At 40.8% G+C, this 24,206-nt stretch overlaps 2 protein-coding genes and 1 long non-coding RNA gene across 4 annotated transcripts; 2 read left to right on the top strand and 1 right to left on the bottom strand.

The window, feature by feature from the left end:
• Positions 1-1,671: 1,671 nt before the first annotated feature.
• Positions 1,672-4,143, bottom strand: LOC136180459 (uncharacterized). The gene is made up of 2 exons (XR_010667113.1): positions 4,005-4,143; positions 1,672-2,457 (listed from the first exon to the last, which is right to left on the bottom strand). It is a non-coding gene; the product is annotated as an uncharacterized lncRNA (long non-coding RNA).
• On the top strand, positions 4,044-6,577 carry bcl7bb (BAF chromatin remodeling complex subunit BCL7B b). 2 transcript variants are annotated; one of them, XM_020641749.3, is made up of 6 exons: positions 4,044-4,191; positions 4,694-4,769; positions 4,862-4,949; positions 5,166-5,324; positions 5,667-5,770; positions 5,968-6,577. In XM_020641749.3, exons 1-6 carry the CDS (start codon positions 4,079-4,081, stop codon positions 6,037-6,039), a joined length of 612 nt encoding a protein of 203 aa, XP_020497405.1. In that variant the 5' UTR covers positions 4,044-4,078; the 3' UTR covers positions 6,040-6,577. The 2 variants fall into 2 exon arrangements, with proteins under 2 accessions (XP_020497405.1, XP_020497404.1); XM_020641748.3 differs by having other exon boundaries at positions 5,965-6,577.
• Positions 6,578-7,140: 563 nt separating this feature from the next.
• Positions 7,141-22,376, top strand: baz1b (bromodomain adjacent to zinc finger domain, 1B). Its single transcript, XM_020641735.3, has 21 exons — positions 7,141-7,881; positions 9,193-9,309; positions 10,347-10,491; positions 10,757-10,949; positions 11,069-11,190; positions 11,302-11,499; positions 11,583-11,768; positions 12,670-13,978; positions 14,242-14,409; positions 14,497-14,635; positions 14,739-14,902; positions 15,139-15,253; positions 15,374-15,472; positions 15,836-16,013; positions 16,206-16,391; positions 16,555-16,702; positions 17,273-17,420; positions 17,689-17,804; positions 18,479-18,618; positions 18,781-18,887; positions 19,482-22,376. The coding sequence occupies exons 1-21, from the start codon at positions 7,763-7,765 to the stop codon at positions 20,152-20,154; spliced, it is 4,770 nt and encodes a 1,589-aa protein (XP_020497391.2). The 5' UTR covers positions 7,141-7,762; the 3' UTR covers positions 20,155-22,376.
• Positions 22,377-24,206: the final 1,830 nt, after the last annotated feature.

The raw sequence follows: 24,206 nt of genomic DNA, 5'->3' as shown, positions 1-24,206 counted from the left end.
GTTCAGCCACTGGCTGGAGCACAAGCAGACCCCGCCCACAACAACAGTAAATATTTTTTTCTAGACTAACCCTAACCCCCCCAACACTAAATTAACCTTCCTTGGCATGGATGACATAAACTACAGCTATCACTTTAAAACAATTGTATTGCCCCATGAGCTGGGTTATGGTGCTGAGTTGGGGGATTGGGCAACTTTAAGCACATCAACAAGTCTCATGAACATATGATGAGACGCTTGAAAAAGTAGGCCTACCCTACTTGTTTGCTATTGAAGACTAGGAAAAACAGATTGAGATAGTCTATAGCATTTTCTTAATTGTCAAGCAACAGTAACATGAGCAACAATATAATAGTGACTACCATGGTAAAATGCACAAAAGCCTACTTAACTAATGAGTAACTAATGTATGACTGGAGCTGATGTAATGCACAAGTTAATGCATGATGTACCCTAAATTCCTGTTGACACCATTTTAAAAAAATCAACTCATCTTCAACTTTATTGTTCCCAAGGGGACATTTTTTCCAGCAGATAAAAAAACACAGAGAAAACACAGGCACATTTAGTGTGATGACTATATAAAACATGAATAAATACAAAAGAACATCAAGCGACACCAGGGTACCAAGAATATGTAAAACCGTTCTAAACACCATCATTAAAACCAAAATAAAAACCATCGTAAAACAGTCAGTCAGCCAGTTAGTAATACAGCACTATAAAGTAATAGTAATAGTTAGTTGAGAATTTGTCAACCTGTTGAAATCTAAATACAACAAATGTTCATGTGCCCCTGGGCCATCAAGGTGTTTAAAATGCAAATTAAGGAGACAGCATCATAAACTCCCTTTATTCCCTTTTTGAACCTGTAAAGGATCCAGTGAATCCTCTACAGCCCTGATTAACCTTCTGGGAGTTTTTTGAAAGCCTTTATAACCAATGAGGTCAGGGCTATAATCACTGACGGCCTTGGGGGACTTGCTCTTAGCCATTGGCACCATTGTTGTCTTTTTCTATGGTGTAAGACCTTTTTCTGCTCTAAGGAACACTTTCATATGTACAGTGGAAAATAGGAGATAATTGTTGTGCAGTGTCTAAGATGGTATCAAGGCCATCAGGGCTCTTGTTGGTTTTTAGTTTGACAAAGTCTTCTTGACATCTTGTGGAAGTTGTGAGTGGAGGCCATTTTTAATCTTAACTGATCAACTTGTTCTTTAAAATCATTGGTATCAAACCTCAGATAAAAACTATTAGAACTATCTGTTAACTCTGTGTCTGATTGAAAACCCTCAAGTTTAATATTAATCTTACCTTTCTTTTGTAAGCCGGTCGCGACTGATATGAAACTTTTTTCAAAGTTAGGTGATCTGAATGCTCCTTTGATGGAACCATAGCAGAGGTCGAGTGTCTTTTTGAAGCAGGTAGGTCAAGCAACAAATTGATAAAAATTAGTGAAGGATGATTTCAGTTTGCATCCATTCAAATATCCGAGAGTAAATACTGGAGCATTAGGTGACAGTGACAGTACTCTTGCAGTAGATTAGTTGATCATGTGAGAGGCACGTTTGGCATTGTCTTTATGATGTACAGTATGTACCAGAGTGATGAACATTTGGGGGATATCCTGGAGAGGTAAAAATGGCCGATAGAAACCAACAAGTCATGATATTTGGGGTAGATGATATGCCTTTATTCAAATAGATTTCAGGGTCATGAAACTTAATTTCAGATCTACTGATTTGCTTAGCCTCTCTGAAAACAGGATCATAACTTTTACTTATGAAATATGAAGTTTTATTTGTGGCTTCAATTGGTAGATGCAATCATAAGATAAACATCAATGCGTTCACATAAATGAACTGTTATGTGAAAAAGGTCCATTCATATGACACATATCAATACATGTATGGAGTACCTGTGATTTAACATGACTAAAATAATTATCCAAACAACTGTATTACATAAAGTCAAAGTGACTTGGTCATTGATTCATGATGAATGAATTCATGATACATACTGCTTTGATTATTGCATCAAATGATCACAAATCATACATTAGTAAAGCGGTTATGGTAAATTATGTTTACCTCATCTGTAAGGCTGCCTTGCTTTCAGGTTCATATCCATACATACACCATACAAGGAACATTAGAAATAATGGAACAATTTAACAATCATAACCACTGAGCAAGCATCACTTGACTAAATATACATTAAATATTGTCGTGAAGGTGCAGGGTCATTATCAGCACCATCTGATCAGTGGTACAGTACAGTATGTCCTCAGTTATTAATAGTTATGTGGAAGAACTTATCATGCTGTTTCATTTCCTATCCAATACTACACAATATATTTTACACAGAGGATTTTACCAAAGCTACAATGCTGAAACCACAGTCCAGTCAGGTCAGTTTTGAGCTGAATAAAGAGAGCTGGCCCTGCTCTTGTGTTGCCTGGAGGATATAAGAAAGAGAAGAATTTTCTGTCAGTGATTATTCCTAGAATAACAAATCAAAACTTAGACAGACTCAACCCTCAGCTATCGAAGAAATATGTTTTCTCTGCGTGATTCAATGCTACCATCTGTTGGTCAAACATGGGGACTACAAGTAAAAATCAGTAAACATTTACAAAATTGATGATGGACAAATTAAAAATGTCACATTAAGTTAAACACACAAGACAGGCTTTTAATTATTTTCAAACAAAACTTGTGAACAGCAAAGATGGGAAAGACTTTAAAATTGCCAATGTACACCAGAAAGAATATTTTACTGTGCAGAAATTTAGGCTATTGAAATGAATTAAATTTGCGACGCATTCAGCATTATTCTATCTTTCTCTGACAGATGTTGAAGTTCATCTTTATATTTTTGACTTGATGTTTTTTCTCCTTATATCCGCAAACTATTGCAACACTAAATGCAAAGGGGCATCTAATTGAGACCTGCCTTTATTCGTCAAAATGTATGCAACACCATGCCAGTAAAAGGGACTGGGCCTTAAATTTGGGTATGATACGATTTTAACATGTTCCTTTTATGTCATTATGTAAAGTGGCAATTCGGGTCTATTTGGGTGATAGGCAAAAATTTATTCATTTGCACATTTAAAGGCAATGCTGTGGTTTAAAGTCTGTCGGGTGTTGGGGGCTAGGATTAGTATGTCTTGCATATTGACAAGTTGCACCTGTGATTATTTATCTCAAATCAAAACAATGCGTTTTTTTCTGGACATCTATGTTTTTATATTGCAATATTCTTCTGCGGTATTGTTTGTGAGTCCTATAAAAATGCTACTGACCTTATGTGTTTGAACATTCTTGTGTATTTTTGTTTGTACACTCACATAGTCAGAAGTCCTGTTCAAAAGTGAAGTGTAAGTGAAGAAAGGGTTTATATATGTGTTTATATATTTTTACATTATAACTTTTTAATTTGAAAATTGAAATACAACACTTTCAGCCAAATGTTGTGCATTTAAAATCCAGTATGCTTTACTATTGCATGATTAAAAGTATACATGAGTGTCATCCACATCTTATCAAATGTTAAGGTGTTCATTCTTGAGAAGTTAGCTTCCAACAATCATATTACCAAATGTCATTTATAAACTCTATACTGATGTTGTTATAATACATGTTGTGGAATGTATTTGAATTTCTTTATACACTGAATTTCTTTACACTTTTTTTAAAAACTAGTTTTCTTTTCACTTTCTTTTTCTCATTATTTGGTAGAACTTCTAACAACATACATCTGAAATCATCCAAATACTGCTTTTGTAACGGGACAAAAAAAAAAGCACACAAAAATAGTGCGAATAACTTTTTTATCTTTAGTAAATCACAATAAAATTATGTTTAATCTTAATCTGGTGTATAAATACAGCGTATGAAGTAAAACCCAATATGCCATGTCTAACTATTACACTACATTGTTATAACAGTGAGGAGGATTAAGCGAAAAAAAAAAAAAAAGGAAAAAAAACAATTTAATACCTTTAACTCTCGCGAGATTACCACGGTAACGGAGGACTGGGGCTTGGTCTTGAAGTTTTCAGATGCATCTGTAGATGAATCATAACAGCATCAAGATGTCGGGACGATCAGGCCGTGCTGAGACCCGAAGTCGTGCTAAAGATGACATCAAAAAGGTCCTGGCTGCCATCGAGAAAGTGCGGAAATGGTATGTAGTCTGTGTGGTGGACAATATCGGGGGAAATGTTTAAGTAGAGACTGTAGCCTTCTATCTGCTGCGTCGCTCAACAAACTTCAGTCGGGAAAGTTGGCTGATTGACGTCGCTTCGGACCAATCAGTGCCCTAGTTTAACTGGCGAGGCGGGGCTAGTTGAGTTTTTTTTTTTTTTTTCCACCGAGAGCTGTCAATATGGCTACAGCCTCACATGCTGTGCGCTGTAATCCACACGACTATCCTGCTGTCACATTACCGTACAATTCATGAACACTGTCTGACTAATGATCATGATTTTTCAACATGCTCTTCAAAGTTAACGATACGAATAAGTGAGCTTTACACGATATTTGATCAGCTGCCATCTATTTAGTAAAGACACGGGAATGTACATTGTATGCAATGTTACAGATTAGTGCTAGTAAGGCAGACTGTGGTGTGTGTCACCTAAAACGATCTCCTCCCGATTTTTTTTCCAAACCTATTTCAACTCCAGGGAGAAGAAATGGGTGACAGTTGGAGACACATCGTTACGCATCTTTAAGTGGGTGCCAATTACAGAAACAAAGCAGGTGGGGGCTCTGTCATGTAAAACTTCACTATTTGCTGTTAAATTGAGCTACATTTTTCAGAAGCCTAATGCCACTTCCCTCTTTGTTATCAGATATATCGCACCAAATCCACAGGTGGGGATGCAAGAGGACTGAAAGATGTGGTCCTAGAAAACACCAACTCTCTACTGGACTTCACTGGTGAGTTTGTAGCTGGAGCCCTCATGAAAAGCATGACAATGTCAGGTCAACTTTATTTACAGTAGGGTATTAAAACAAGCTGAGCGAAGTGCTTTACGGAGTAAAATCTGCGTTATGTCCGAGGGGCCAAAATGGAAATGTGAAATTACTATGTTAAAAAATATTACTAAAGTTGGAGCTGTTACCTGATAGTAATTCCTGTGCGCTCTGCCTCAGATGAAAACAGCAACCAGAGCTTTTTGTCAGACGTTTACCAGCCTAAAATGGATAACAGCAGCAGCACATCGAGCTCACAGCAGGTCAGCCCTCCGCACACCTCCAGCCTCCGGACCGAAGACTCCCAGCCACCGATGCTAGGCCAGGAGAGTGTGGATGGTATGGGGGGGGGGGGGGGGGGATCTCTCTCTACAGCATATGTTCACTCTAGTATTTCAGTATATATATTTTTTAATGTACACACAATATATGCTTTGTTCTTGAATAAGATCAATTCTTGATATGAACAAAATGGAAAAGCAGAATTTTTTGTCAATTTTGTCCCACAATAAAAACTAGACTTTTTAGACAAGACTGTTATGTAAAAGGATAACAAATTATATACAATACAATATAATATACGTGCAACCATTTTAATATCATGAAGTGTCCGTACTTTTTTTTGTATTCCTTTGCTGCAAAGCTTCTTTAATGAGGTTAAACTTTTCCTTGTGAATACAGAACCAGTTCACTCAGGACAGGAGGGAGCTGATGAGCCTCCTACTCTCATCAAGGAAGACCTCCTTTCATCAGGAACTGCCAGGCGAAGAAGCCCAGACACACAGGTTTACTCTCTGATAAAGGCCTAAAACAATTGATTTATTCAGTGTTATTATTTATAATAATGTATTTATAACTGAATTCATATCTCATGGGCTGGTAACATTGTATGAAACGGAGGTTAATTTAAACTGGATTATTCTTTTCGAACAATCTGAGCATTTAAATTACTTACATTTTTGTTGGTTCTTTTTCCTAGCAGGAGGAGTTGGATGAATCTGGAGCACCTCCTTTAAAGAAGATTTGCACAGGGGAAAATGCTGTTCTGAGATAGCTTATTTATAATAATTTTGATAAAATGCACACGATACCTGTCCCTATTCAGATTAGATAGTCTTTCAGAGTTATTCTAGTGCTTTATTGACATGTAAACACAATTTGACACTTCAGCCAGTTACAAAAATAAATATTTACTTCTTTATTTTGGTTCAATTTAAAAGCTCTTTAAAGTCTTGCTGTACTCGGTGATTGCTGGAATTATTGAGGTGTTTTCCAAACTGTGGCAAGGCCCTGCTGTTTGATAGTTTGAATTGAGATGAATCTGCTGTAAATGTCTAGTTTTCTGGCAACTAACTTCTTCTGATTTACTCTGTATGTTGTGTAATTTTACTTTTGCATGGTACCTTATTCTATTGCTTTTATCTGTAGCTTTACATGGCCATTTGAATAAAAGATATCGATTGTGTAGCTTCATGCAGATAAATGGTTAGGTGTGCGATTTGGCTTTTTCATACAACACCCTTCCTCGAACAAATGTTCTCTTTGTTCATCTCATCCAATAATAAATGCTTTTTTGATATTTATAATATAAATTGTCGCTTTTTTTTATGACTGAAGAAAGTGCAAATAACAATAATTGCATATGACTTCTATTATTTCCATTTTAAGTCTGAGTCTTAAGTCTTGTAAGTGATGCATGCATGAATTCCCGTAATATCTTGCGGCAATCATTCTCCCTCATAATGAAGGAAGCCCCTTTGTGTAAGGAGATCCGTTTAATTTAGAGCCCAGACAATAGATAGGCTTATCTATTGATTCAAGAGGGAATTAATGGCAATTAAATTTCAAGAAATGCATTGCCAAAAAAAAAAAGAATGTTATTAAATTATGAAAATTAACGTAAAAAAACCCCCGCAATCATCTACTTTTTTTGTCATCAGCTGACCTAAAGTCCCTCACGAATATTCTAACTGGGCGTTGTTTATCGTGGAGGGCTTTTCTCTTCTTACGATTGAAAGGTCACATCAGCCAATGAGACCCCGTATCAGGCGGTTTCGACGAGGGCGCCTTATGGAAAAGGCCAATGAACGTCGAGAGGAGGCGGGGCGTAAACGCGACGCCGCTTGCTGCCGGGGAAACGAGGGTACTGACGGCGTACGGAATTGTGCCGGTGGACTAGAAACTCCCGCCATTTCGACAAGGAATTAACCTCTTGATTGATACAGGGTACTTTCCCATAACCATCACCACGCCGTTATATGTTGACAAGAGGATCCGGACATTTAACGAAAACCTTAAATAAAAGGAAAAACCGGCTTTAGTTTAAAAGATTTGTATTGGACATCCCGCCGCTGAACTGACGATTTCGCTGCTACCGCGAGTTTAGATTTTGCATCCTTTCATCTTCACCCAGAGGAGCTTAAAAGTTATCCAACTACACCTTTTTGGGGACACGTCCAGCTACCCTGTTCTACATCGTAGATATTGCGTAAGCCGAGGATGACACCGCTGCGAGAGGAGACGAGCAGGTTGCGATGAGGCGGCCGACGAGAAGAGCTCTGTTATTGTTTTGCAACAAGCTAGCCATCCAGCCGTCTTTGCTAGTGAGCTAGCTGCTGCACGCCGAGTGCCGGGCCTGCCGGCGGTAACGCGAGACCTGCTAACACTATTTCAGGACACTTGTCTAAATGCTATTGTGAATTACTTCAGTAGTTTTTTTTTTTTGACTACCGGATTTGATTTTTACGTTGGAAGCTGTGCCATTTTGTTAAATAGAAATGGCACCGCTTTTAGGCCGGAAGCCGTACCCACTAGTGAAGCCGCTATCCGAGGCACCAGGCCCGGGAGAGGAGGTCTACATCATCGAGCACACCAAGGAGGCCTTCAGGAACAAAGAGTATCCTTTTTGACGTGATGCTGATGCTCACTGTCCACAGTCGGTGTGGTGTAACATGTACAACAGGCTTTTGTCTATCAAACATCACCGCGTGTGTGTTCACACAGTCACTGTTAACATGGCTTTACTGACATTATTTAATGTTATTGAACATTTCGGCTCTTGCCCGCATGTAACTCAGTGAACACTCGATGACAACACTGCTAGCTAGCCGATGTTCCGCCTGCTAAGCGACTCATTAGTAACAAAGCGAGCAAGCTGTTTAATAGAGCTAGCGAATCACAAGATGTGTGTAACTTGGTACAATTTATTTGCTTAGCCGCATGTAGTCATGTGCTGAAAGTTGTCCTTTCACTTTCAGCTGTTGCGGCCTGGATGTCAGACACGGATGCTAACAGGACAGCTAACATTAGGTATCTCGTTATGCTACAATAGGCTGGAGACCTTAGACGGTAATGCTCTTTGAGTTGGTTAGCTTCAGCTACCGGCACAATTTTTTTTTTGTTGGTTTTCTAGAGGACAACAGCTGACTAAGAACCGTGCACTTAACATAGACATCATTTGGGGGTTTAATATTTTGCGAATTGAAATATTTATCAACTTCATTGAAAGTGTCAGAAAACTAAGTAGAGTCTGTTATGACAGCGAAGTGTGAAACACGAAGCGCCAAACCTCCTGTCTTATTTGTTGTTTGACATCTTACTGTGTGTCTGTAAAAGTTATAATTATTTTTGAGTGACTTTAGCGATGTAGCTGCTTTCCACCTAAATGTCTAAATCCAACAGGTATTGTAAGGAAGTGTCTACCCAGCAACGACTTTGTATTTCCTCTGTCACTTCTGCTGAACGAATCAAAAATATAAATGCAGCATGAACTTTCACCTTTCCACATAATCACACTTATAGCAACGCTGATAATTTGTTTTGAAAAGTCCTTCACTATAGCCTACTGTGTGATTTCAAACCATCAATGGCAGCATATAACACATTTTCTCATCAGCCAGATACATACGTGTTAACTTTCCCCTGCGATCTTCTGATCACTTTAAAGGTTTCCCAGGAAGTCTTTACTTTTTTTTTTTTTCTTTAAGTGTAACCAAAAAATCTAAGTTTGTTGAAATGTGAAATATCTTTGTATGCTGGGTGCCTTAAGGACTCAGCCTCATTTGTCAATTACTGACATTTGTGAAACTAAATTTTCAAAAATGAACCATGCATGTCTTGCAGTTCATTAGAAAGCAAATTACTAAACAAGCAGATGTTTATATGTATCACTGTGACTGTGGTAATTTCCTTAACAAAATGTCTACAGAGAGTATGAGGCTCGCTTGCAAAGGTATGCTGAGCGCATCTGGACCTGTAAGAGCACTGGAAGCAACCAGCTCACCCACAACGAAGCATGGGAGGAGGAACAAGAAGTCACTGAGCTGTGAGTATTATATCCAAAGTCTATGTGTGCTGAAGAAGTTTCATCCAACTACTCAAATTATAGTAATTGCAGAATACAGTCCACGTCCTACAGTATACAGATTTTGGCTGCTGTATCAGTTCTGTGAAAAAAGACTAGAACAGATGTGTAAATTGTCATACATTGCAGTGTCTCCCACAGAATGACACTACCTGGGCAATGTGTGTATAAACATGTGTAATTCTCTAACCTGCTTAAGGTTTGTGTCGTAAACGACTTTAGCCTCATAAAGTAGCTTCATTTTTTTGTGTGCATTTCTGCTCTCTTTTTGAAAGTTATTTTTTGGGCCTTTGTCTTTATTAGACATTTGTTGGGCAGTTGAGAAGATATAGGACAATTTGGGAGGGGAGAGTGGGGTAAATATTCCTGGGTGGCCCGCCTGAGTATTGTCTATGTACCGAAAACGCTGCATTGCGTTCAGATGTCCAGTGAGGCTCTGGTTTTAGTTAATCTCTAATTACCACCTTTGGTTATATCGATGCCTTGGCCCAAGGATGCAGATTAGCCTCTCTAACAGAAGCTCTGTATAATGAGGAAAGAGCCACACTCTGCTGGTGAAGGTCACAAAGCTTTGCCTTGATTGGATAAATCTGGTGCTCCTCCTCTTTCTATTTAGAGGGTGTGTGATTGAGTCATCCTTGAGTCTGCAATTTCCTTATCCTCATCTACAAAATGGAAGGATATGCTCCAGAATCATTTTAGAGCCTTCCAGCTGTGCTCTTTAAGTCCACACATCACCACCTGGGGTTATGTTTACACTTCAGATATACCACTAGCAGGCGTAGTCTGAGTCTTACTATATGTTCAGCGCAGAGAGATGGCAGAGCAGTCCTCAGCTGCACAGAGTACAACTCGCAATGGACCATGGACTGTATTTAAGCGGTCTAATTTTATCTACCGTGAGATTGTACTCCCCCTGCTGGTCACTCTCATACATTTCTTCCCCGTTATGTAATGCTTTGAGTTCTACTGACACTTGAGTGTTTGGCTTCATACAGGCTTCAAGAGGAGTATCCCCAGTGGTTTGAGAAGCCGGTCCTGGAGATGGTCCACCACAACACAGTGTCTCTAGACAAACTGGTTGAAATGGCCTGGGTGGAAATCCTTACAAAGTATGCTGCGGATGAAGAATGTGACTTCCTGGTCAGTTGGACTCTGTACATTTCTAAAACAGTCTGTTGTCTTATGTTTTGAATGACTCCATTGTTTGCCACCAGAATATCATTATATCTTATTATCATTACAGAAAGATAAAATTGGTTTGTATTTTAACAATAAATAAGTCATGCCAAAGTTATTGCTTTGTTAGACTATTAACCCAAGAAAATGCACATTTTCAAAAAAACTAGTAAAACAAAACTGAGTTCTTGATGTATTTGGAGATACTCATGAGACTTTTTCACTTAAGGTGGGAAAGGACAAAAGCTTGCGAGTGAAGGTGGTGAAGATCCACCCCCTAGAAAACCCAGAGGGAGAGACGGGGGAGAAGAAGCTTGAAGGAGCCTGTGATTCTCCGTCCAGCGACAAGGAGAATGCAAGTCAGGAGAACCAAAGGAAGGAACCTCCCCCCCGAGAGGAGGAGAACAGAAGAGAGAGTCTCAGTGAGTCCACTGCACTAACCAAAAAAGGAATCACATAGAAAATCCAGCCAAATTGCTTTTGATTGACTATCAGTGTGCCTCTTTTTAACATCACATGGGATTCTTATTTTTCCTATCAGGTGACAGGGCAAGACGTTCACCTAGGAAACTTCCCACAGCCACGAAGGAAGAGAAGAAGAAATGGGTGATGCCCAAATTCCTTCCTCATAAATACGATGTGAAGCTCATTAATGAGGACAAGGTTTGTATATCTTTTGTTAATTTTGGTAGGCTAAGTGCCACACGTTTTCATTTTGAGTCAACCCTTTTTATTTTCAAAGAAGTGACTACTTTTCCAATCTGACTTCTGTAGGTGATCAGTGATGTCCCAGTGGACAGCCTGAACAGAACAGAGCGCCCGCCAACCAAGGAAATCATACGCTACTACATCAGACACTACGCGCTGAGGCTGGGCATGGGAGAGAGTGCTCCATGGGTGGTTGAAGATGAGCTGGTGAAAAAATTTAATCTTCCCAGCAAATTTAGTGACTTCCTTCTTGATCCACACAAGGTATACACTTGGTATTTTCTCTCACCGCACTTTGTGTGAAAATGTATCCTGTTCTTGGCTCACACTCTTTCGCTTGTCTAAAGTTTTTAGCAGAGAATCCCTCAGCAAAGCGTAAGAGCCTGACATCTCCAGAAGGTAAACCAAGTAAAAAGCCGAAGACCTCAGACACATCAGGAGAGGATACAGGAAACGAGAAGGGAGAGAAGAAAAGGAAAAAGAAGGATGCTTCAGGCATGCCACTCAGCCCAACCATTTGGGGCCACATGCAGGTTGGCTTGATTGAATGCACATCATCATGTCTTAGTTGAGATTGGTTGTTGTCCATAATCACACACTGATTCCTTACTCCCTCCTCACTATATAGGAGGTTATATTTAGTGGACTATATAGTGCACTCATTCGGCACAATTAAACATCATTTTAGACACTACTCGCTCGCCAACGGCCGACTTCATTGCTGTCGGGTAACTAAAACATGCAGCTTAACATCGGCTGTTACCGTCAATAATACCACAAATACCAGCATGAATTGCAGTAACTAATAGTAAAACTAAACAGTAAAAAAAACAATGACTTAATATCAAATACAGAATCTTTAAATAAATAATGAAACATAGGGGCGCTGGTGGCGCAGTGGTTAGTGCACGTGCCTCATGTATGGAGGCTATAGTCTTCCAGGCGGGCTGCCTGTGGTCGAATCCGGCCTGTGGCTCCTTTCCTGCATGTCGTTCCCCACGCTCTCCCTGATTTCCAACTCTATCCACTGTCCTATTACTCATTTATTTGTGCTTTCCAACTCTGGTCTTGTGTCTGTCATCATTATTAGGACAATCTGTTACATTTGAATTAAAACTGCTTCTAGATTCCCATTAAAAATGCCCCAATTTAGTCACTTTTTCTGCGGCTGAGTCCAATGGCAATTTCCGCCCATTAAAGTCTTTGAACTGCAATGCATGATGGTATATATTGCTTGGTTAGTGACTATGGGTTGTACACTACTTTTCACAATGTATTGTGGGATACATTGAGTGGACTCACATCAAAATGCTGTATTCACTATAAAGTGAGTACTGTGTGATTTCAGCCACAGCCTTTGTAGTCTTGGTGAAATATGGGGTGTTCCTTAAAATGTAAAACTTTGCTTAATGGGTCATGTTGTCTGTATTTCAGAAAATAAAGATGAATGGTTCCCCACTCAAGGTGAAAAGTCCAGGAACTCCCAAGAAAGGGGAAGGGAAAGGCTCTTCTCCCTCCACTCCAAAATCAGGCAAAAAGAAGGAAGGAAAGAAAACTGGGAAAAGTGGAGATAAGAAGCTCAACATTCTCAAGGCTTCCAAAAAAGATGGCAAAGCTGGTCCTAAGACACCAAAGATGAAGCAGATGACCCTGCTTCATCTGGCTAAGAGCACCCCTGCTGGGAGTCCTAAGAAGAGAGCCCGCAGTACTGGTCTGGGTACCCCTAAACTGGGGAAGCCATTGCCTCCTATGGCCCTGCACCTCCTCCGTTACTATAAGGAGAACAAGGGTAAAGAAGACAAGAAGACCTCACTTTCTTCCCTCATCTCCAAGGCTGCAAAGACCCTGTCCCCTGATGATCGGGGCCGGCTGCCAGAGGAGCTTCGGGAGCTGGTGCAGAAACGCTGGGAGCTACTCGAGGAGAAGAAGCGATGGGCGGCCTTGAGCGAAGAGGAAAGACAGGAAGAAATGAAGAAAAGACGCGAGGAACTCAAAGAGAAGCTGCGAGAAAAGGCCAAGGAGAGGCGCGAGAAGGAGATGCTGGTCCGTCGTGAACAATCCCGCAGATACGAGGACCAGGAGATTGAAGGTGGCAAGAACCTGCCAGCATTCAAACTAGTAGACATGCCAGAGGGGCTGCCCAACACCCTGTTTGGTGATGTAGCTATGGTGGTGGACTTTCTCCACTGCTATGCAGGGCTGCTAATGCCAGATGATCAATATCCCATCAATTCAGTGGCTCTGATGGAAGCACTGGCAGGGGAACGATCCGGCTTCCTCTATCTGAACCGTGTGCTGGTGGTGCTACTTCAGACGCTGCTGCAGGACGAGCTGGCAGAAGGCTACAGTGAGCTTGATATGCCCTTATCTGAGATCCCTCTCACCATGCACTCGGTGTCAGAGCTCGCACGGTTGTGCCTACGACCATGCGACGCCCACGGAGAGGAAAGCGGTCAAGGCTCGGAGGATTCTGGGCCACTGGGGGGCTTCGATGATGTTGTGACCAGCGAATTCTTGGAGAAACTTGAGACAATCGAGGTGTTTGAGCTGGGCCCAGAGGAGAAGGTTCACCTGCTGGTGGCTCTGTGTCACCGCATACTCATGACATACTCAGTTGAGGACCATGTTGATGCAAAGCAGCAGCGCTCGGCGGAGCTGTGGAGAGAGCGTCTTGCAATGATGAAAGAGGTTAATGACCGCAAGAGGGAAGAGAAGAGGAAGCGGAAAGAGATGGAGGGCAAAGGTAGGCAGGGATCGATACCACAAGAGCTTGATGTAGTCATTGAAGTCAAATAAATAAGACGTTAATACTGTGATTTGAACATTTTTCTCCACTGAGTTTATCACAAAAAATATTGTGATGTATAATCCTTTTAATGTCCTTAATATTTACTTTTCATTTTGTAGTATCAAATATCAAACATCCTCCTAGTGGTTTTATTATATTCCTATACTACATCACAAACTAATAAACAGTTTATTTTCCTTTTTCATCTGGGTTCATAGGAGAGAAAAAGAAAGAGGGAGCTTCTAAGAAGGAGAGCAAAAAAGAAGTAAAGTTGGAGCCAAAGGTGGAGCCAGAGCCGGAGGACATGATCAGTTCAGTGAAGAGCCGGCGGCTGATGTCCATGCAAGTGAAGAAGGAGAAGGAGGAGATGGACAGACTAAACAAAGGTAAATAGGGAGAGAATGATCATAACTTCACAACTTTGAAGTCAGTGTGTATCACTCTGATTATTTTATGCTTTTATTGATCCTCAGAGCGTATGGAGAAAGAGGCAGAAGAGGAGCGAATGCGTAAACAGAGAGCTGCTACAGAAAAGGCCTTCCAGGATGGTATCGCCAAAGCCAGACTCGTCATGCGCAGGTCTCCACTGGGTACCGACAGGAATCATAACCGGTTAGTATTGCGCCCAAATATTGAAAGATATGATAGTCATACATTTTAAAAATATGATTAAATTATAACCATTATAACATCGGCTTTAATGTCTTTTTTTCAGATACTGGGTTTTCTCAGATGTGGTTCCTGGTCTGTACATTGAGAAAGGCTGGGTGCATGAAGGCATCGATTACAGCTTCACTCCTCCACCTGAGGAAAAACCAGCCGAGCCTGAGGTGGACGAGGAAGAGGATGGCGGCTCTACTGCTACTCAGGATTCACAAGGTACATTTACAAAAGTATCAATGTCTCAATATTGTACGTTTAAATAAAAACAATATAAGCTAATTTATCAATAAATTATTCAAAGTACAAAAATATAGATAGTGTGTAAGACCTTATTCTGTTTTGCCATGTGTTCAAGTCTGGGTGTGATTGATCAGTATTCTGTTTAGCTGTGTCTTTGTGTTTGAGTAATTATCAGTCTATCTGTAAATGATCCATTTCTGTTCATATTGTAGAGGCTGAAAAAGATGATGGCAGCATAGATGGTGCTGTGAGTGAGGGAACCCAGCAGGGGGCAGCAGCTGACATCTGTATAGAAACTACTGTTCCCAAACAGGGACAGAACCTCTGGTGAGAGTTTTGCTTCTGTCTTTTTTTTCCCTTCCTATCTGCAGCCTAATCTTATCAATTTCTTGCATCTTTATTCTTCACCCAATCTGACAGTCTTATTTGCTTTTACTCTGAATACAGGTTCATTTGTGATAACCTAGCTGAGCTTGAGGAGCTGGTGGAAAGTCTTCATTCTCATGGCGTTCGAGAAAGTGAACTGAAGGCAAAGATACAAAGCAGGTGTGTGCAGCAACATAAGACATAATGACTTGAGTAGAAGTCATACTGGCATGTAAGCAGCAGTTTGTTTTTGGAGAGTTGCCAAAAGAGAAACAAATTTCAAACTGTCTACCTGCGTGACGATTTCTATTGTGTTCAGCGACGACCACAACATGCAATTTCTGTACAGCTTTTACCATCCGTTTTCGCTTCTTGGAGTTTGCACTTTCAAAAAGCTTTTATTTCTAATCAGTTTTTTTTACATAGTGAAAGAGCTAAAATGTGTGCTGGTGTATATCAATTGTTTTCACTCTAAGCTTTGTTGTTGCACAAGGATGAAGTAAATATGAAACACAGAGCAAACCTGTCCGTTCTCTTCCTCAGATACCAGGACATCCTGCACTCAGTCCATCTGACTCGAAAGGGTAAAATGGGCCTCAGGACCTGCGACGGCTATGCAGAGCTACTCAAGTATCTGCGCAGCGACATCCAGGAAGTAGCTTCACGACTCCAGAAAGGTGGCCTGGGATATCTGGATGACAACGAAGACATTGAAGAACAGGTGATTAGTTTGTCTGACTTTCAACACTGAACACTGAAATGAATCACATATATTCTTGGAGGTTGGGTATTCAGTTTCCTGTCAACATCTTTTTTGATACATAGTGAAATGTTACTGACTTTATCATGTGGTATGTTTGTTTTGTGCACAAAAAACGTGATAGTAATTTGAAGTTATCTTTTCCCTTCACAGCTGAAAGAAATGGAGAGCTTGAAAGAGTTTGGAGAGTGCATCATTACTATTCAGGCCTGCGTGATCAAAAAGTTCCTTCAGGGATTCATGGCCCCAAAGCAGAAAAAGAAGAGAAAGCAAGGAGGGGAAGAAAGCAGCAAGGCCGAGGAGGTCGACGAGGAGAAGAGACTTGCAGAGGAGGCCAGAGTAAGAGTCAATGTGTTTGTTTTATCTCTAAGGTCAAAACTGAACCGATTACAATGTCACTCTGTTCTGTACTGTAACATTTTACTTACAAAACATGAGCTATGTTGAAAAAAAACAATTTAGTGTTGTTTAGTCTTAAACAAATCTGACTGTTCCTCTCTAGGTAGCGACAGCAGTGGAGAAGTGGAAGACAGCTATCCGCGAGGCCCAGACCTTTTCCCGCATGCACGTGCTGCTGGGAATGCTGGATGCTTGCATAAAGTGGGACATGTCTGCCGAGAACGCTCGCTGCAAAGTCTGCCGCAGGAAAGGTAAGCACTGCTTGCACTACTGCCATTATGTTTCAAATAAATAAGTTGGCTGTAAATTTGTGCATCAATTGACGCTTTTATGAGCATTACACTTACAATTATAAATCTATAACAGGACAATTTACCTTAGTTCAACATTCAGCCCTGAATAAAAGGTGTGCTGGATTGCTCAAACAGTGATGTATCAGTTTGAGTGCAGCAGTGCTGCAATTCTTATAAACAGTGTTTGCTCCCTGTCCAGCGCTCAGACAGAGCCCATGTGTGTTGAAGCTGATGGAGTCTAGGACCAGACCCACACAGGGCAGCAGGGCCAGGCTCAGGGCAGAACAGACTAGTAGTGTCAGGCAGGTCTACATACAGAGATCGCAGACCTGCAGGCCAACAGGTGAACCTGTAGTTATAAGCTGACTGTGTAAGATACAGTAAAAGATAAGGAAAATGTGCACAAAGTTTGTTGGTTTTTATAGAGTGAAGCACAGAAAATGTAAGACTGGAAGAAAAACAGAATAGAGTTTGAGTTTATTTTTGCTTTTAAAGAAACTCAGTTTTATATATGTTAATCTTTCTTAGGTGATGATGAGAAACTTATCCTCTGTGATGAGTGCAACAAGGCCTTCCACTTGTTCTGTCTGCGACCGGCTCTGTACCGCATCCCTGCAGGGGAGTGGCTGTGCCCGGCCTGCCAACCCACTGTGGCCAGACGAGGATCCCGCTCAAGGTAACAGTCTGCCTCATGCTGTTTAGTGAACCACTGTTTCAACTGGCTTACTTTTAATGATACTTCTAAATATCTGAGAAAGCTCACACTAACTTTTTTATAAAGTTTAGTTATAAACTAACTTCACCTTCCTCCTTCACTGACTCGTTATTCCAAATAGTGTGTGATGTGAAATTATTTTCCCTAACTAAACCAAACCTCTACAGTAAATCCTGCCTGTGTTAAGAAAGACTGTGTTCTGTTTTTATCATCAACCTTTCTATTGTAGAAACTACAACCAAGACACTGATGAAGAAGAGGATGAGGAGGACTCTGAAGAGGAGGACTCAGAGGAAGAGGAAGAGGATGAAGAAGAGAATGACTACAAAGCCATGGGCCACAGTTGTAAGTGCCAGAAAGAGAACTTTAACTCCCCTTAAGGACAGTCACCACGGTTGCTTTAGCACATCAACCGATGGTGATAACAATGAGCATATCCAGGTTATTAAGCTTTTGTGTGTTACAACTCAAAGTTGGAGACTTTTTGTTGTCAGTAGCTTCCCCACATTTTGCCTAAAAATGGGAATGAGAGGAATGCTTACGGGTACTGTCGTCTCCTTTGTCTGAGTGTTGTCATGTTGTGAGTATAGTGAGCTCAGGACTGGACCTTAAGCTTTGAAGCCAGGTCTCACTCTGGTTTCACTCGGAGTATGTGGCAGGATGATCCCCCTCTGTCAGTTCAAGCTGCATGCCAAGGATAACAATCTAACAAGTTTTCTGCATCAACACTGCACAGCTCCAGAGGAGAACACGGTTCACAAAGTCAACTTCCCTCAGGGGACACATAGTGCAGTTTTTCAATCAGTGCACTTCTTTTCACAAAGTGCAATCATCACAACAGGTTCAAGCAATAACTTCAATACGATGATTTTCTAACCGCAGGTTTTGTGACATGAAAAATGATAAGATATTTTTATGTGCCTTTTTAGTGCTGGCACTGCTTTTTACCGGGGCTACCTTTTAGACTTGCCTTCTTTGACATCTTGTATTCCTTATCACCTCTCATTATTTCTTTACAGTGAGACCAAGGAAGAAAAACAAGCAGTCTTCATCCCGACAGAAAAGTTCAAAAAGCAAATCCAAGAAGCGCTCATCCTCGAGTAGTCAGAGCAGCAAACTGAGGAGCGGCCCCAACAGCCCTGCAGACATCGATGAACTGGTAGGAAATCACTGTAACACTCAGGGCCTCTCGTTTCTCAGAAGAGTCAATCTCAAAAAGTAACAGTTTAGAAAAGTTCAGACTTTCTCTGCAGCAAAAACGACATCATCTCTGACTTTGTGTTTGTTGTTGTTATCCTGCTTGTGTGCGGGATTTCTGCAGGTCCGACAGAGTTCACAAACAGGAGTGCGCAGGCAAGTGCTGGAGCTGGAAAGGTGTGAGGAAATCCTCAAGAAACTGATGAAATTCCGCTTCAGCTGGCCTTTCAGGTAAGAATGGACATGGACATGCACTTTTTATTGGATTTAAAAGAGGGAATTACAAAGTCTTAACATGTATATCGTTTTAAGTATGGATACAAGGTAAGAGAAATGGGAATCAACAAACTAAAGTTAAACTATGATAATGATAATGCACACACTGTTTGTTCCCAGGTGAAAGAGTGTCCAATATTAAAATAAATCAAATTACTAAATGATCCTCTTAAGTTACAGACACTGATAGTTTAGCACTAGAAGGGCTCCGTGTAAGCATGTATTGATCTAGCTCGTCCAATATATATAGAATATATTGCTCTCTCATTAGCAGCTACCTAACGCTGGTTTAGCCCCAGTTTTGGCCCATTCTTCTTGAACTATTCATGAAAGTGTTTCCTTGAACAAACACCATGTTTGCATTTTTCTGTTTTTATCTGTACATGATTACCATCTAAACTTGATAAACAAGTGGATGATCTGCATCACTCTCTACCATTCCAGTTTAGTGGCTTCTGACACATGCTCTGTCCTGTTTTTTTTTTTTTTTTTTGCTGATACATCCCTGTTTAATGCATGTGGGTCTCCTCTGCTCTGCTCCCTCTACAGGGAGCCTGTGTCCGTGGACGAGGCCGAGGACTACCTGGACATCATTTCCCAGCCTATGGATTTCCAGACAATGCTGGGAAAGTTCAGTCAGAGCTCGTATCGTAATGCTCAGGATTTTCTGGAAGACATAAAACTTGTTTTCGCCAACGCAGAGGAGTACAACCAGCAGGGCAGCTCAGTGCTCTCCTGCATGGTCAAGACGGAGCAGACGTTCACCGAGCTGCTCCAGAAGCTGCTGCCCAGCCTCAGCTACCTCCGCCGGCGTTCACGCAAACGCATCAGCCAGCAACCTGTAACATCTGAGGAGGAGGAGGATGACGACGAAGAAGCAGAGGAAGAGGAGGAGGAGGAGGAGGAGGAAGAAGAGGAACCGAAGAAGAAAATGCAGAATGGGAAATCAAACAGGAAATCCAGAAACAGTCGGGGGCGGAGGGAAGAGGAAAGCGAGAGTGAGGAGGCGGAAGAGGATGACGAGGAGGATGATGGCAGGAGGAGAAGTAAGCGCGCCACCGCCACCTCAGGAAAAAAGGATTACAGGGAGCAGAATAGCGATGGCGAGCGGGACACACGCAGAACTCGTCAACGGGGGGGCAGGGGCGAAGCCGGAGGGACGAGCAGCGACGAGGAGCGGTCCAACCAGCAGCGACATTCCAAGAGACAGAAACGCTCATAAAGTCCAGGATGCTTTTTTTGTTTTGTTTTGTCGTTTCTCTTGCTTTAAAACTTCTGTCCTGCTCTTCAAAATGATCAAGGGGCCTCCTCCTCCTCCTCCTTCAGCCAGCAGGAATGAATCCTTAGAAGGACTCTTTTGTGTTATTGAACTTTTCTGTTCATATTTTGAAAAATGACAAAAGAAAACTGATTTATATTTGTAACATGTTTAATATTGATGGGGTTTTTTTTTCAACCACAAAAAAAATAGAGAATGGAGAGGTCCTCGTAGCTCTTAAGACTCTTCAATTTGAATTTAATTTCCAAGTTGACAACCGCACATTCTTACACACACACACACACACCTACACACACAACTGTAATTTGACTTAAAATGTCCTGTGACCTGCTTTGTACTCTTAAAACACCAGTGCTGTGTAGTCAGAGGCATGTCCTCGCCCTTGAAACACAGCCGTGTGTGTCAGGATCAGGAAGTCTAAAGAGGTTTTCAAAATGTAAAGGTTCCAAACCTCTGTTTCTTGTCATGGTGTTTTAACACACTTGAAGTACTTCTGGTGTCCATATAGCCAATCCCCCTTGGAAGTCTGTCTTGGCATAAAAACAGCACTGTTAGCTGAACGTTTCTGTCTTACTTCTACATATCTTGACACCAAAATGATCTCAAATGCAAGTTTATAGATAAATATGATAGGATTTGACTAGTCTTAGTTGTTTTTTTCTGTGTCATTTTTACAGTGCAGGATCAGATTTACTGTGAAAATCTGTGTGTGACTAAAGGATCACAAGTGTAGTCTTCTGACTTTAGTCCTGAAACACAAGTTTCATCTCAGCTCTTAGTGCCAAGATGTTTTTAAAAACTGGGACCCTGACATTGGAGTCTGCTTCTTGGCATGAGGAGCTGACCAGCCTTTCCTCCTCTGTAGTGCCCAGCCACTCAAAAGAACCGGTACCTCAATGCTCCGTCAGTTTGCACTCCTCCAGTGTAAGGTGCACCTATTATGCCAGCAGCTACAGGACCATACTTTATAAAAAAAAAAAAATTATGTGCATTTGTAAACAGTGTTTAAAACAACAGATGTGACGTTTGTTAACAAAATGGGCATTTTTGAATATTTGATATTTTTTGCACATTTTATTTGGTTATTGTAAATGACAACTTGTTAGTCGCATCCAATAAATTGATAAGGTTCAACCAGGGCTCTCTCTTCTAATCACTGCAGAAAAAAAAGTTTAAAATTTTGTCACAGTTGAAATAATTGAAGTAGCCACCTGTACATTTTATAACAAACACCAAAAAGCCTCTGTCATTCATCAAATCATTTGAAGGTCGGCCCTGCATTTCCTGGTTCAGACACCAGGTGGTGCTGTCCTCCTGCACTTCTTTCCTGTCAGCAGTTGCCAAGTAATTCATTCACAGCGCTGTTAGCGGGACCGATCTGCATCAAGAAGAACAGGGGAGCTTAATAGAGGAGCTTTTTGGGGTCTTTTGTAAGAAGGTTGTGTTAGAAAACTTCTGCAAGAAATTGACATTTTTGGATTCAGGGGCTTTCCACATTCAACCAAAAGTTTTTGTACGAGCAGAGAAATGTCTTGTAGTGTGTGGCAGGTTGCTATCAGTGTATATCTGTCTTTATATTCTAAAGATGCAGTGGTTGTTCCCCCCCTGTTGTCTGTACTGTCCTTGTCTGCTTCTCCAGTGCTTTTGTCATCAAACCTTTAACTGACTTGATTTTTCCGCTGATTAATTTCATCCCTTTTCTTCTTTCTGTTTGAATTCGGCTTCGTTCCTGACATGATTACCAATTGATTAAAAAAACATTTGAATAATTGTTTGACATTTCGACGAACAAACAAAAAGTGACTGCCCTAATTCTCGAGTTGAGATCTGACTGTAAATGCTTTCTTTGTTCATGAAGGAACTGCAAAAGTCTTTTACACTTCCTTTTTTTTATATATATATACATATATATTTATAGTCTAAAAATGGGTTTGGGCAGGTTCAGAGGATTCCCATGTAAAGAATTTCAAATAAAGGTTATGGACAAAGACTGTAGTTGTCCATATTCTGTTGTTGAGATGATGAGTGTCCCCAGGTCGGACAGACAGACATCACTGCCATCTGTAAAACTTTGTGACAAGACAATGAACGAGGAGGAAAACGGGTCAGCCGTGACCACCAGCTGATGTCCTATTCTGCTTTTTTTAATAAAATATCAAACAGTTTTCTTACTCTCTTGTGTTTACTTTTTCCCCCCTGAAAAACCTGCATCTCCAAATGGAGGCCAAGTAAACATCAAATGTGTTTATTTTGAAGACAAAGATGACATTGCAGAGGTTTAATAGATTCATAAATATCTAAGAAGGATAAGCATAGTGGACATCTATTCCATTCAAAAAAAAATTAGAGCTGATTGGGTTGATGTTGAAGTTAGTTACACAGCTTTGACATGTGAGGTTAAGTATTTCTTTTAATGGCTGACAAAATCTATAAAACCAAAGAACTATTCCTTTTCAGTCAGAAGAAAGCGACAGACAAGAAACATGAAGTGTGAACTCGTCAGTTTATGTGTCTAGACTTCCACTTCATTTGACGTCTCAGGTTATAAAAGAAAAATCCTTCAGTCAGCACAGACCCAGGCAGCTCTCCACAACAATCTGTCCATTCAAGAACCAGCGGAGGAGTCTCACAGTCCGATATATCCAAACTGAGGAGTTTATCCGAGAGAGGACAGCAGGCTCTAATGAAATATCTGGTGTGGCGCTGACAGCCTCTGAGCCATCTGTAAGTTGGCGACAGGTGTAAGGGTTAGACGGATCAGAGGAAAGGTCAGAGATGTGAAAAGTCAGTGGAAACGTAGCACTTGATTAGAGGCTGTTTGGAGCTCGGTGACAGCTGCACCAAGCTCTAGTCAACCAAAGTTATGTTTCACTTTGGTACGTTTTATTGACATTTACTAAATTTAAGGTTTCCCCTTTGACAAAAAGATCCAGGTCCATGATCTGTACCAGATGAAAAGAAGTCAATGGCAGATTGAGGACATTATGAGCTACAAGCCCCGAGGCGTTGGAGGGAAATTGCAGCTTTTTGTCTGTTTTTATTTTTTCTTCTTGGGACTTGATGCTGACTGAATCTTTGTGACAGCCAGATTTGGTGACTGACTGTTTTGGGAAATGGAGCCAAAAGCAACTGAACCTTGCTTTACCTACCAATATGATCTGTGCATGATTTGAGTGAACTTCTTATGAACCTGTTCCTGGGAGGATTAGCCTCTTCAGCATTCAAGAATTTGTTTTTAACCCAAAATAAAACACAATACAGTCATGATGTATTACTTTTCCAGACTCATGACATGTGAAGTATTGTTCATTCCTCGAACGGTGCATCCTACGCAGGGAAACACAGCAGAGACATACATTCATCAAGCAGCTTTTACTCCCCGTTCAGGTAAAGGAACTCGTTGGCTGTTCATGCTGCTCACGGGAGCTCCTGAGTTTTTGCAGGTAGCCAGACAAAGAGGTTCATAAAAACACAAGGTTAGAATCCAGACTGTGAAGAATCCTGTATGATGAATTATTATGCTATATATTATTTATTTCCTTGGCTCCTTATACATTTCTAGATGTGCAGCGCTGTGATTTTAGGGTATAATGTTTGTTTGATCTGTTGAATCGTCTGTTTCAGAAAACAAAAACTAGCTTAGGCTATCGGTGCTTTTTTTTTGGCATTAGTTCACTTGTGTCAATTCAATTCAATTCAATTCAATTTATTTGTATAGCGTCAACTCATAACAAGTGTTATCTCAAGACACTTTACAAAAAGCAGGTAAAATACCTTACTCTTTGTCTGTTAACATTACAAAAGAGCAGGTAAAAAGACCTTACTCATTGTTATGTTACAAAAAGCAGGTAAAAGACCTTACTTATTGCTATGTTACAAAGACCCGGCCTATCCATCATGAGCACTTTAGCAAAGCAGCAAAAGTTACAGTGGTAAGAAAAAAACTGCCTTATTAAAAGGCAGAAATCTTCGGCCGGATCCCCGGCTCATGACGA

The sequence above is a fragment of the Labrus bergylta genome, chromosome 11, assembly GCF_963930695.1.
Source record: "Labrus bergylta chromosome 11, fLabBer1.1, whole genome shotgun sequence".
Classification (NCBI taxonomy): Eukaryota; Metazoa; Chordata; class Actinopteri; order Labriformes; family Labridae; genus Labrus; species Labrus bergylta.
This window is presented reverse-complemented; position numbering and strand designations above follow the sequence as displayed.

Bases quoted from the DNA above. Each gene is read 5' to 3' on its own strand.
- bcl7bb (XM_020641748.3), top strand. From the start codon at position 4,079: ATGAATCATAACAGCATCAAGATGTCGGGACGATCAGGCCGTGCTGAG. The intron at 4,192-4,693 runs GTATGTAGTCTG...TTTCAACTCCAG, and splicing joins ATCGAGAAAGTGCGGAAATG to GGAGAAGAAATGGGTGACAG. The intron at 5,771-5,964 runs GTTTACTCTCTG...TCTTTTTCCTAG, and splicing joins GAAGAAGCCCAGACACACAG to CAGGAGGAGTTGGATGAATC.
- baz1b (XM_020641735.3), top strand. From the start codon at position 7,763: ATGGCACCGCTTTTAGGCCGGAAGCCGTACCCACTAGTGAAGCCGCTA. The intron at 16,014-16,205 runs GTGATTAGTTTG...TTCCCTTCACAG, and splicing joins ACGAAGACATTGAAGAACAG to CTGAAAGAAATGGAGAGCTT. The intron at 17,805-18,478 runs GTAAGTGCCAGA...ATTTCTTTACAG, and splicing joins CAAAGCCATGGGCCACAGTT to TGAGACCAAGGAAGAAAAAC.